General features: G+C 39.0%; 1 protein-coding gene across 8 annotated transcripts in view; it reads right to left on the reverse strand.

Annotated features, from left to right (window-relative positions):
* Window positions 1–996: 996 nt before the first annotated feature.
* LOC144247054 (centrosomal protein of 89 kDa-like) overlaps window positions 997–13925 on the reverse strand; it is a 35021-nt gene continuing 22092 nt past the window's right edge. For all 8 annotated transcript variants that reach the window (XM_077786285.1, XM_077786284.1, XM_077786281.1 and 5 more), the window contains 2 exons: window positions 9081–9250; window positions 997–4096 (listed from right to left, as the gene is read on the reverse strand). In XM_077786285.1, the coding sequence (XP_077642411.1) occupies window positions 3874–4096; window positions 9081–9250 (393 nt within the window). In that variant the 3' untranslated portion in view covers window positions 997–3873. The remainder of the gene's footprint in view (window positions 4097–9080; window positions 9251–13925) is intronic.

Raw genomic sequence — 13925 nt, forward strand, 5'->3', positions numbered from 1 at the left:
GAAGTCTTGGTTGTGGATATCAACCTTTCCCTCATCTAAGAGGTCATTCATTGGTCATCAAAGGAGATCAGGTTTGCCAAGCAGGACCTGTATTCCCTAAATCCGTGCTGGCTGGGCCTGATCCCTTGCTTGTGCTGTATGTGCCATGTGAAGGTACTCAATAAGATTTATGACAGTGGCATAAATCATTAAATGGTCTTAAGACTAAAACCCTCATCTTCCAGAACGCTGATTTGGTTACAGCAGGACACACTTAGAAGATATGAAAATCATCTAGAGACTGAAGAAAAGGAGAGCAGGAAAAAATGAGAGCTATAAAAAATGCTATTAAGAATGAGAGCAGGAAATGCATGTGAAATCAGTTAAGGGCTGCAATATCAAGACAGTATCTGATCTCCTGTGATCTGAGCACCTTTGTTAATCTTTGATATTTTTTTGATTGCAACAAATGTGCTTCTACTTAGATTAAAAAGCACTAGCCGTGTTACGCTGTACCTTTTGCACTTACACTGATCCAACACCAAATGACACTCGGTAAAACCCTTCTGCCAGCTCTTGCAAAAAGCTATTCAGCTGATTGGAACCGAGGTGACACAGCTCCACCCACCTGGCTTCAGCTGAGAAAGAAATAATGGCAGCAGATAATGTGAAAGAATAAAGGGTAAACAACAGAGTGTATTTTACTATAGCAAATTCTTATGGAATTAAACCTAAACATATTACCTCATACAGTATTAGATAGAGCTGCAGCTGAACCCTAATTAACTACTTGGATCTGGTTATCTTTCCTCTACAGAGTGAAAGATGACTTACAGAATCACAGAATATCCTGAGTTGGAAGGAACCCACAAGGATTGAGCCCAGTTCCTGGCACTGCACACACATTTTGAGTTCTTCCTTCTAGACAGCTTTTGAGACATTGGATTTTCATTTGATTAGGTAGTGGTATTGCCTACTAGGCAATTTAACTCCTAAAATTACCAACTTTGTTAGACATTTTAGCAGGACTTTTCTCTTGGTTTTTATTTTTCCTTTTATGTTTAAATGTTGCATGTTTTAATAAAAAACATCTTTTCTTTTTTTCAAAAGAATATTTATTCATGTAATGCTAGCCTTTTAATATTTTCTTTCTAGTCCTAAAATCAATGGCCAACAATAAGCATTATATTGCATGTTTACTGTACATAGAATTATACTACAACCAAGTTGCAAAACTTAATGCAAGACGAAAAACATACAGAGCATAAGGTTTATGTTTCATCTCAAAGAGATTTACAGGAAAACACTTTCAGGTGTTAATAAAAGAGAATCAACTTGGAAGGAACTGGAGGGAAGCACCTGTCTAATTATCAATTCTACTTGTACAGCACTTGGCACACTTGCAAATGGGTTTACTTTTGCTGATCTGAAACAATTCCAGTATTTTACATCCAAATATGTCAAATGGGTTCATGTGTATTTGAAATATGTTCATATGTATTTAAAATAGCCTATAACCGGATTTTTGTTATGCCAGAAAAGTGTTCCTGAGCCACAGAAAGACTTTTTCATCCATGGGATGTAACGTTTTATCAATTTTCTTCCTGTGGAAACTGAGTATGGAGAATCAACCAGGGATTTGATTAAATGTTAGTTTATTTAAAGTTTAATGTCGTATTTTAATGATATGCGAATGGCAAAGTAAGTGTAGCATTTCTGAACAAAGCTGCTGCCCTTTGAACCATGTATTGAAATCTACTCTAAAACAAGAGCTGTGAAAACGGGCAGCAGGTGTGGCAAAAGTACAGTTCTAAGACATTCCCAGGTCACGTCAGTGGAAGAACAGTTAGGCCAACATTGAGAGTTTTGAAAATCTTGCTTCTGTTTCTAAGAAATTACCAGTACAATAGCTTTTCCTTGTGAAGCTGCTGATTGTTACAAACTCTCAAAACATACTCAAAAGGGCAATTAAACCCAGATGAGGATAATATTGTAAATAATGAATCAGCTCTGAGATTGTATTTGCATATTGAGAGATGCTTATATTAAAAAATATGACCTGAAGGACTTATTTTCCAAACCTGCCTTTAAAAAGGTGAGAAGCTGAGGGTATGGCCATGTTCCATGCTGCTCCAGAGTCTGCACAACTGCAGATTGGAGCTTGTGTGGAAACCAGAGGAGTGTGTACGCCTGTCTAACTGACCTGAAGAGGTATTTCAGACCTGACATTTCAAATTCGTTTCTTTTTCAAATTCAAGGAACATAGGGGACAGGACTGGTTTAGTGATAGACCATCCCCGTGACAATTTCACATATTAATGAAGTTATTTAAGACTGTGCATAAAAATAGTTTCTGGTTGTTATGCTGAGGCATGGAGTCCTAAAATAATGAAGTTGAAAAAGCCAGGAGAGTGAAAGGATTCAAAGTGTAGCTCTTGTTAAGTCTCTGGGCAGAGACCAAAAGCTAGTGTGCTCTTAGACAGTAGTTCTGTTAATCAGTGTCTAAAAGACTCTGGCATGCTGAAGTCGTATCTTGATGAACTGGTAAGGCTGTTGCACTCGTGTTATTCCTATTATAGGGAAGGAATTAAAGTACATCCTGAAACCTTGCCTGCATATATATGACTCAGCTACTTTGGTGCTTTCCTACAATCAGGGCAGTATCTGAGGGCACTGAGGTTCTGACAGTGCTCTGGAAGCCTGTAGATATTTTAGGTTTGCACTGCACTGCAGAACCTGGCTTTGAAAGCTGAAAATCTGCCTGTCCCTGAACATCACTGTGTGATAGGAAGTGCTGTCCCCACCCTCTCCTGAACAAAGCCATAGCATGATGAAAAATTCTGCAGGAACCTTTTTAGACACAAACATTATGTATTTTTTTTAGTATTTTAACATGGCATTATGCTCTTTTTGTTAATTTTGCTCAAAGTCAATTAAATTCTTCATTATTTCTAATTCTACACAACTATGATATAGTTACATGCTTTTTGTATTGTTACAATTTTCTGGTATCATTTGTGTTCCGTTATGAAAATGAAGCAAAACCAAAAAGCTCATCCAGCAAGTTAAATGTCAATCCAAAACAAAGCCATATCAGAGCAATACATACTACTAGAAAGTTGATGTGCAATATTGTGAAAATCAACAAATCTGAAAGCTAAGACAAATACAGGTCAATAATCTAAAGGCATATACAGGAAGCACTGTTTCAGAGAATACTCTGGGTGGCTTTTGAAGCCACAGAGTCTGAAGCAGGATGAACCAAACAATCTGGAAGAGCATTCTGTGCTGGCAGCTCCTCCCCTTGGCAAACTCATGGTAGGAGCTTCCCAACACCTCCAGGGATCCTGTAAATCTACACACAGCACAGTTGTGCATTCAGGCACCAGGAGTTGTCATGAGCATGTTTCAGTCTTGTCTAGGACATCCTTGCATCTGAGGAAGTCAAGATGCTTCCTCAGGAGAAAAATTACAAGCCACACTTTTTGGATCATCCTCCATCTGGCATTTTAGGGAGAATTTACTGAAAGTCGTCCTTTTAATTTTAACAAGCACTGTCTTGCTGCTCACTGGTTTTGTGGCATGGTGTGTGCCTGTGCTGAACACCAAGCTTACCAGCACCTTATCCTGTTAACTAGTTAGTTGTCTTGACATGTTAAGGTTGTACCACATTTTGTCTTAAAAATTAATAGCTTTTGCTTCAAAGAGCAAAGTAATATTTTAGGCTAGATTTACATTATTCACAGTACAAGTAGAGAATGTGCTGCTGTCATTTTGATGACTTTAAAAATACACTAATATTGATGACAGCAAACATTCCATCACACCTTGTGCTGCTGAAAAAGTCAAATTAAGGCACCAAGTTTTCTTTCTTGGATGAGAAGCAGATTCTTATCACTGACATTCTTGCTGAATTTCATTTTCAGTAGGGAATGAAGTTTTCACATCACAGTAGCTAAAATCATGTCCATAAACTAGGTCCTGAGAGTGTGGTTCATGAACTGTGACAGCATTCCAGGTGTTGTTCTTCCTCAGGGATTTCTGTAAGAGTTCTCTCATTCTCCTGTTTTCTTTGGCTGTGGATTCCCACATGATTTCAAGTTCCCCTTCTGTTTTCCTAGGAAAAAAATGAAGAGAAATCCCAACTTTAACAATGTTTCAGCAGTGCAGAATTACACTATGTGGATAAGCAAATTAGAAATGGCCTGTATTTAGGTGCTTGAAATTGCCTGATTGAAATGAATTCATTTCTTGCTTTTGAAAAAGCTCATTAAATGTAATGCTAAAAAGGATATGACCAGAAAAGTACCCATATAAAACTACCCATTATGTAATAAAAGTTGGATTAAGTGTGCACACAGAGCAGTGCACATGAGACCCAAATAGTGTGATACCACTCTCCACTGACTGAGGCTCCCTGGTGAGCACAGCTCTGCTTCCCACACAGCACTGCCCCTTCTGCCCAGAGCACTGTGCTCACCCCTTGAGCCCAAAGGTCTGATCAGTGCCAGACTCTGTGCTCAGCTTCTTTGTGGGAGCCAAACAAAGTGGTAGCAACTTAGAAGGTAGATAAATCCCAGGAACCTGGATTTCCTTTGACTCCTAGTGTATGCCAAAATACAAAATAAGGAAATGAAGATCAATTGACGTGGAAAGCATAGCTGATGTATGGAAAATAGGAACACATATTTTAATACAGAACCAGAGGACACAGTCTCAAGCAGTGTCAAGGGCAATATCTGTTGGACATTGGGAAAAAGTTTTTTACAGAATGAGTGATAAAGTTCTGGAATGGCTGCCCAGGGAGGTGGTGGAGTCACCATCCCTGGATGTGTTTAACTAAGCTGGGATGTGGCACTGGGTGCCAGGGTTGAGTTGAGGTGTTGGGGCTGGGCTGGACTCAATGTTCTTGAATGTCTCTTCCAAGCCAGTCATTCTGTGAATCTGAACTCTTCTTGGAGGACTAATTTTAAACAGAGCTGAGAGCTGCAGAGCCAGAGAGTGCAGACTGACCTGGCTTTGGAGCAGTCAGAGCACCCTGCTGCACACACAGCACGCTGCAGTCCCAGGTAAGGCTCTGCAGTGTGGCACAACATGCTGCTTCACAGTTCAGCTGCTTCCCAGGTCAGCATCTGAGAAGAAGCAGCGGCATCCCAAGTGTAGTTACACAAGAGGATTTTGCTTGAAAATTCTGACCTGATTGGAATTTAAAAATGCACTCAGCAGAGCTGGCTGAGGAGAGGGTGTCTTTTTGCTAGTCACAACTTCCCTTCCCTTAAGGAATTTGGATTACAGAGCAGTTTGGTTGCTACAGCTGCTGGTGGTCTGTACATCTTTCTCAACACCAAAATTTCCTTGCCTCTACAGCTGGTTTGCCTCTTGAAATACAAGTCTTTGCCACTTGGCATTTAAAACTAGATACATATGCTGTTTCCAGATGCCTTCAGACAAAAGGCATTAAATTAATTTCTTATTAATGTAGGCTATTATTAATTAAAAATAAAAATTTCATTCAACCTCTAACCTAGCCAAAATGTAGGATTTTATAACTTACTGAGAGTAAGCAAAATTCCAGTGCCCCACTGATGTTTGAGGATGAAAAAATTACTAGAAGTAGGTTCTGAAAGATTCTGCTTTAAAAAAGCCATGCTCTCATTGAACAAAATTCATTCAGCCTTAAATCTCAGAATCTTATTTGGGCTGCTCAAGAATCCATTTTCGTCTATCCTGTGACAGTTTATTTGTATATGCCTCATCACAAAGGTTTTTATTATGGTTATAATTTTGTATGTCACCTCAGATAACACAACTCCTCCCCCTTGCCTACGCACAACTGCAAAGCTTTTCTGCTGTTGATCCTCTTCCAAGGACAGTTTAATGCACTTTCAAATTTACATTCTGCATCCAAAGCACAGCAGCTGTAACTACCTTGAGGTACTGTTTCTCAGCAGAAGTCTTATGAAATAAACTTTGACCAAGAAAACTCATAAAGGTCTATGACCTGTCAAATAAGACTGGAAACATTTATGAACCTGTTTTTTTTACCCTAGAATCACGTAATTAACTTTGTTTATATCTCAAACCTCTTATTTAAGGAAAGGTTGATATTGATATCTCTTAAGGTTACTCAGTGACTAATAAAGATGTCATTATCAGCTGCCTGAAAAAAAAAATGCTATTGCTTTCTCATTAAAGGTTGCTGGGAATTTGCAATATTGTCTAGCAAAGGCTGTAATTACCAATAAGGCTCTAAAGAGCAGCTTCCAGGAAGGGAAATCTGCCTATCTTTAAAAGCTTTTATTTATCAAAAGTACAACTATATCTATATGTGTTTCTTTTTGAAAACTAAGCAGAAAAATTCTCATCCCTTGGATGCAATGACTAAGTAGTGGAACTCCTGATTTTTGTTATGAGGTGAAAGAATGCAGGAGGGGAGAAAAAAAAAGGCAAGTCATGTCTGTTCTGTTCGATGAAAGCCCATGCTAGTTTGGATACACTTGTTAAGAAGAGAAGACATCTCAGTCTCCACAGCATTCCCTGGGGCCGTGCTGTGACTGCAGCTTCTCTGCCCCTGGGCACACGGGGCTGTGCAGGGTGCTGGGACCTGCCACCGGCCGGGCGTGCTGAGCTCCTCTCCAGCTTCACCCCGGGGCTGCTGATCCTGCAGGGGCTCACTGGCAGCACGCTGCTGCTTCCAGAGCTGAAGGGGGATCTCACTTTGCTTTTCAAGAAAACTCACCAGCAACAATGGGTACAGTATGCTTTTCTCAGAAAGAATTTCATGGTGGTAGCTAAGTCAGACTTGTCCCAATTTCCTGACTCCATATTATTAAACTAAATGCAAGAGCAAAATAAATGATATTAAATAGTTTTCTGTCTTCACCTGCTTACAGTGATTCATCACACCTTCAGCTGGATTTTAAAGTAAACTGGCTTTTCTGCTTAAAATGTGGCATGCTACTCTGATTTGCATTATCTAACAGTGAAATTGGAGACTAAATTAGAAATTAGACAATAAATACTTATTGTATGCACTTATCTTAATGTAGGCATTTTGCACAGAGACATTATCACCTAGATAGTATTCTGGACTAGAAATCTACTCTGTAAATACAGCTAGTCACAATAAATCTAAATGTTTGGTACTCTCCTAGCACTACTGACTAGTTGCCAAGCTGTAGATGTTGAGCAACATCTGAACTACAAATAATTTTCCCCTCCTTACTCCTGTGACTGTGTGAACAGAGAGAGAAAATAATAAACTTTGTAAAATTGTAAATACACAAAGGAGACCAAAATACATGCTCAGTTTCTGGCTGATAGGTGTAAAAGAGTAGATACATATTTGGATTACCTTGGTAAACTATTTTATATTGCAGTACTTGAGAAAAATAATGGAATATGAAGAAACTAGTTCATAAGAAGAGTATCAGCCAACAGTATCACTAGTTCATAAGAACATCATCATGTTAGTTGGTTTCATAGATTTTGTTTCATAAGCATAAAAACTTATTATTGCTTATATAGGTGTAGAATTCAGCTGATCTCTCAGTAGCATTTAAAATTTTTTAATCTACATTTTTTATATAGTAATCAAATGAAAATAGTGAATCATGAGTTAACCAAAATACTACTTGTAAGATGACAGTAAAAATTCTTTTTTACTTTTAGAGTTGTGTTCATTATATTGTAGTCTAATAATTACAGTTGAGATTTAACAACCACCAAAAAAACGAAGTCACTCATTATACCATTCAATAATGTTGGGAAGTACAGAAATAAAAGACATATCTTGATGGGGTTAATCTTGGGCTGGTTTCCATAAACCACTTTTCTTCATTATCATACAGTTAAAATGGATTACAATGGTGTAGTTCCAGGTGCAGATCCTGTTTCTTAAAAGGTAGCTGCAAGTATTAATTGTGAGTGTTTACTGAAGAAAAAATTAATTAATTTCAACTGAAAAGGCAAAAGTGATTTAGTATACTGTATGGAAAGTGTAATTAATTATTTTATTCATCTGGGTTACATCATCTAATTTGTCTACTTTGGGGCTAGAAGGGTAAATTTTGAATTATTAATATTGTGGGACTTCAAACTATGCTCTATCCTACTTTGAAAGAAACCCTTTTTTATTTAATTGCTGTTCTCTAGAGTAAAAATCGGTAACATGAGCCCAGACATATGAAAGTCATTTAATTAGTTTAAAATCCTAAATAAATGTTTTCAGAGAAATGTGGATCAGTTCAATTTGGTTTTTAATGCAAATTTCAGAGATTAACTGAATGTTCATTGTACAACTCTGCTACTTACAACTGTTTAATTGCACTGTATAAAGTAACTGAGAAGGTCTGCAGTGATATAAGGTAGATGATACCAAGCCCTGTTTTTCTATTTTCTGATAAAATCTATTTAAATCTATTATTTCACAATAGCAGTGATGACTTGAGAAATGACTGCAGTTTCTTCAGTTGTAAACTGAAATTAGTTTTCTTTTATGCTGATAATGTAAACGTGCTATGAAGCTTTCCACTATCAGAGGGAAAAATACCTTTAAAGGACTCTCTATTTAAAGGATATCTCAACACTGCAGTCATAATCTTCTATAAATCTGTTAAATTTTCTTCTCTTTACTTTGCACACAGCCAGTCTAAGTCACTTGTTAATAGATCAGTAAAACAGATTCAAAAGAAAATAGATCTTTGGTGTCCTCATTAGATTCCCTTCACTTCCTACTATTCTGAAAACTGTTGAGGGGTATGAATGGGAAAGTGTTCAGCCTTTAGCAGAAGGTTCTATTAAAATAAATCAACATATATTTTGATTTATAGAATCCTTTCAAATGATCAGATTTGCACAGATTGACATCCTTCTCAGACTGATATCCTTCTTAAGAAGTCTTAAGAACAGCAGTAGCCATATAGAATAAATTCCTCTTTCCAAAGACCTTTCTGGGAGCTGGGAATCACGAGCAGGGTTTCAGCATTTTCATTTTCAGAACATAGCGCAGGAGACTCTGCTGGTGGCTGTGTGCAGGTGCTTTCCCTTGTCCCTTTACCTGTCTGCCCTGCCTGGATGGCTCCTGCCTGTGCCCCACTCACCTGTTTTGCTGCAGCACTTCATTGAGGGTTTCCTCTTTGTCTTGCAGCAGACGCTGCAGGTGCTTCTTTTCTTGCTCATACTGAGCAGTCTTCCTTTCAAATTCTTTCTCCTGCTCAGTCATCTTGAGATTAATATCTTCAAGCTTCCCAGCTGCTTTCTTTTTATATACCTGTAAGGGTTAAAGTTAATAGAAAAAAAAAGTGTGATTATAGGAGAAATAAGGACAAGTCATTACCAACAAAAGAGTTAAATATTTTCAACTGAATCTTTAGATCTACGCTGCCTTGCTTAATTATGCCAGGTAGGCTGCACTATGGATCTTTTTAACCTATTTGTTAAGTTGAAGGTATTACACTTCATTTTGTTCTGCATATAAAACTAGTGTGTACAATGAATACCATACTGTATGCTTGTTTTACAGTAAACACAATTACCTGCAAAAAGAGGTTTGTTTTCCAAGATACAATGCTACACTTTACAGCACATGTTGCTTACCACTTGCTGAGCAGTCATACTTATCAGTACATGCCATGAAAAAGTGTTTCTGTTTTGTTAGATGTTTAATCTTAATACTAAGAGGAAGAAAAGAATACTTTGCTTGCTGCTTCACGTAAAAGTCCTCTTGTTCAGTGAGCACAAGTGATTTTTTCATTAGTCGCTGTAATAACTAAATGATAAGTAATGACTGGTCTCATCTCAAAAGTAAGAAATTATTTTTGTACAAAGTAACTGCTTTCTGAAATAACATCCCCACTAAACTGCATAAGCACACAAGAAACTGAAAACTGGTTTGTGCATTGTTATGCATTTCTAGATGCTGCTGCTCTTGACAATACCAAAATCCAGTATTAACTTACTTTTCTCATGAGTACAAATGGAATGCTAAAACTGTTGTTTTTCTCTGCACACTGTGATGTTTCCCACAGGCTACAGAACAGAGTTTTAGGATGGAAACACCTCCTTTAATAAAACTGTAAACTAATTTAGGGAAGCTTTGACAATACTGCTATTTATGTCTTGCTAATATAAAGTTTTATTTCAGGTGCTAATCACTAAGGTTTTATCTACATCTGAATCATGGGAGAAAGATTTAAGTTTGCCTTTCGGAGGAATTAAAAAAAAAGGCATTTTTAGACATACTGTATATAAGGCTATATAACCCCACAAACTGTTTCCTTTTTAGCACTTGCAAAATGTGGCATTGTGAAGTTTAATTTTCTAGAGGTAATAGGATAACAACAGATAATATTTACCTAGAATATTAGCAATTCAATATTTAAGGCTGACTTACATAGGATTTTTATCCTAACTTTTCCCTGACAGTTCTAATAGAAGAATAAGGAGCTTGCAAGTTAACCAGTAACAATGCTCAACTTTTTAGATTCCCAGAGAAGCCTTCAAAATGCAGAGTAATGTTATAGAAGGCTAAAAGTAAACAGGTTCCTTCTGAGCAGAAGGTTGCTCAGAGCCAGCCTAGAGGAAGTGCAGAGTATAGGGAAACAGCTGAACCTTCCCCTCCATCAGTAAAAGCCCAGCACTTGCCAGGTCCAGCCAAGTGTGAGACCTGAAATGCCCTCTGTAGATTAGATGCCCATAATCATTTCAAAGAACAAGAGCAAACCTCCCTCTCGACCTTATCACGGGGAAGGCTGGTGAAACCCTGCTTTCCATCACTGCTCACTGATGCAGCTACAGGGTGGCGTGTGTTTCAAGCTGAGGTTTGTGTTTCAAGCTGCACTCTGCCTGAGATGCTTCAGGCCTCTGGCTCCTCCATAGCCCACAGCTGCCTCTGCTGCCTCTGCACTCCTGCTCTACCTTTGCCAACTGAAGCCGAGTCCCATGTGCAGAATGGTTGCAAAATCAGAGGGAAAAAGTGCACCTTTTTATTATGGCCATATGATTATAGTCTGAAACAAGACATGAGTGATACATTGCTCTGATCTTGCCTCTATGGATGAATTATAATTAAGTCTGTAAAATGCAGCCTGGGCAGGGTGGGATGGTCCTGGGCACACTGACACATGCAACTGCTGGCATTTACAGATCCTTCACACCTTTGAATTGTTCAAGATAACCTATTACTGTTCTCTGAAGTGAAGCAGGTAGCAGCAAACAGACTGGTGGAGATGACAGTTTTCAGGAAGAGGATGTGAGCACATAGCTGGAAGTCAGGATATTCTCCTCTAGAGCTGGCCATGGCACCCCATGTACATAACAAGCAGGACGAGAAATGATTATGGATGCAGGTGCTGGTACTGAAGAGGACATTATTTACTCACAGGTAAAGAGACAGTAAAGCAGACTGGACATAGAGGAAATATGCATATATGATTTTTTTGGGTCATTCTGCCATTCTGGCTTGTCTCCTAGGAGGCCCTTGGTTCCTGGGTTTGTCACAGAGATCTTGGAAATAGATGGTTTTGTTGCAGTCATAGAAAGACAGGTTCTAGTCAGCAGGCTCAGAATGCCTGAGACATATAACCAACTTTCCTGGGGATATTATTCTCTTCCCTGACTTTTGGCAGCACTTTTGTGTGAGTGGCAGTGTGTGCAAGTCACATTCTGAGTTCACAGTTGAGTGGAAAAGTGTGAGGAAACTGAAACAGCTTCAGACAAAAGCCAGCATGAATTTGGGTACATTCTCTCTCCTCTGTATCCAGATCAACTTATGAGTGTGAAACAGAATCCAGTGTTTCCTTACCAGTAAGATGAATGCATTTCCTTTCAATTTGGTTTATACTTTCTGTTTTATATGCAAACATGATTAACTCAGAGAAATAAGCTACATTGTATACAAAATAGTGACATACACCAGAATAATTTAGAGATTCTGAGTAAACATCAGCTAACATCAAAAAGTGTAAGATTTTGAACATATGAATGAAGGGAATTAATGGAAAATGGGTGTTGCGATATTATATGCTGTACTACCTAGGCCCTTGTATTTCCTGACTGGTAACTTGGGCAAAAATAGGGGTGAATTCCTGCCCTAATAATTAAAAGATTTGGGGAAAAATAGTCCATCTTTAGGACTGACAAAACAATGGAAGCAGTTTCTTAAGTGGCTGCATTTAAAAAACCAGCAATGCTCCATGAATTTTCAAGGGTCTCCTATGGGAAAAATCTAGAGTCTAACAAAGCAGAATGAACACTCTGAACAGAAAAGCCATGTAGGCAACAAGATTTAAATCAACCCATGGTATCCTGATTTCAGACACAAAGCACCTTCCCCTAAGTCCAGATTAATGTTGACAGGAACGTGGCAAAGGAGCACTGGTGATAAGAACATTGTCTCCTTCAAATGTGCTGGCATGAGCAACTCCTTATACTAATAGGAAGTTCTACAATGAGTAAGTGTAGTTCTGAAATACACAGCTCCTCATACAGGGCAGTAGGAGAGTTAAATATAGTAAATATATTCTGAAATACACAGCTCCTCATATAGGGCAGTTACAGTAGGAGATGGTAAATGCCTTCAATACAAAGGTTGTTTCTGTTCTTACTAAAATCTCATGACTAAAAATTATTATCAAATACAGGTTCAGAATGAATGAACTTGTTGTAATCTAAATCTTGCTTTCAACAGTGTGTGCATAACTTAAAGATGAATTACACTTGCAATGAATGAAAGGAAAAGGTGGCTAATGATGAACTGGAGGGCAAATTCTGTTACCAGAGACTTACTATTCACAGTTCTAAGTCCAAAACCCTGGTTTATTTTCACAGAATTTGTAAGAGATGTTTGACTAAAATACCTTTTTAGTAAAATCTTTTTTATAAAACATTTTTCTGTGTTTTATAAAAGATTTTTCTTTGTTAGCTGTCCCCCTTGCATGAAGGACTCCCTGATGAGACAAACTATATGTCCAAGCTCATGTTAAAAGAGAAAACAGTGCTGAACTCTGACTGTAAAGGAATAATTTTAATACCAGAAAAACTGGCTTCCTCAAATTCTTCTTACCATGGATCATCAAACTGCTTGGTAATTACAATTATGAACTACAAAGAGACCTCCCAGGGAACCCCAGCCAAAGCAGCACCTCAGGTTATCATGCTGACCATGGCACTGAGTCACGATCTCTCAGTTCACAGAATCACAGATTTAATTAGGTTGGAAAAGAGCTTTGTGATGATGAAGTCCAACCTATGACCTAACACCTCCTCTTCAACTAAATCATGGCACTGAGCACCACATCCAGCCACCTTAAACAGCTCCAAGGACAGAGACCCCACCGCCGCCCTGGGCAGTCCATTCCAGGGCCCAATCACTCTTCCTGTGAAGAATTTTTTCCTAATCTCTAGCCTAAACCTCCCCTGGCACAGCTTAAGGCTGCGTCCTCTTGTCCTGTCACTAAATGCCTGGGAGAAAAGACCAACCCCCACGTGAGCACAGCCTCCTTTCACATAGAGAGTGATAAGGTCACCCCTGGGTCTCCTTTTCTCCAGACTAATCAACCCCAGCTCCCTCAGTTGTTCCTCACAGCACTTGTGTTCCAAGCCTCTCGCCAGCCTTCTTGCCTTCTCTGGACATGTTCAAGCATCTCAATGTCCTTCCCAAACTGAGGGGCCAGAACAGGACACAGCACTCGAGGTGTGACCTCACCAGTACCAAAGACCTCCCTGCTCCTGCTGGCCACACCATTCCTGATCCAGGCCAGGAGCCATTGGCCTTCCTGGCCACCTGGGCACACTGCTGGCTCGTGTTCAGCTGGCTGTTGACCAGGATCTCCAGGTCCCTTTCTGCCTGGGCACTCTCCAGCCACTCTGCAGCGCTGCAGGGGCTGTTGTGGCCAAAATGCAGGACTCGGCACTTGGACTTGTTAAATCCCACATTGTTGGACTTA

This window comes from Lonchura striata, chromosome 13 (genome assembly GCF_046129695.1).
Source record: "Lonchura striata isolate bLonStr1 chromosome 13, bLonStr1.mat, whole genome shotgun sequence".
Taxonomy (NCBI): Eukaryota; Metazoa; Chordata; class Aves; order Passeriformes; family Estrildidae; genus Lonchura; species Lonchura striata.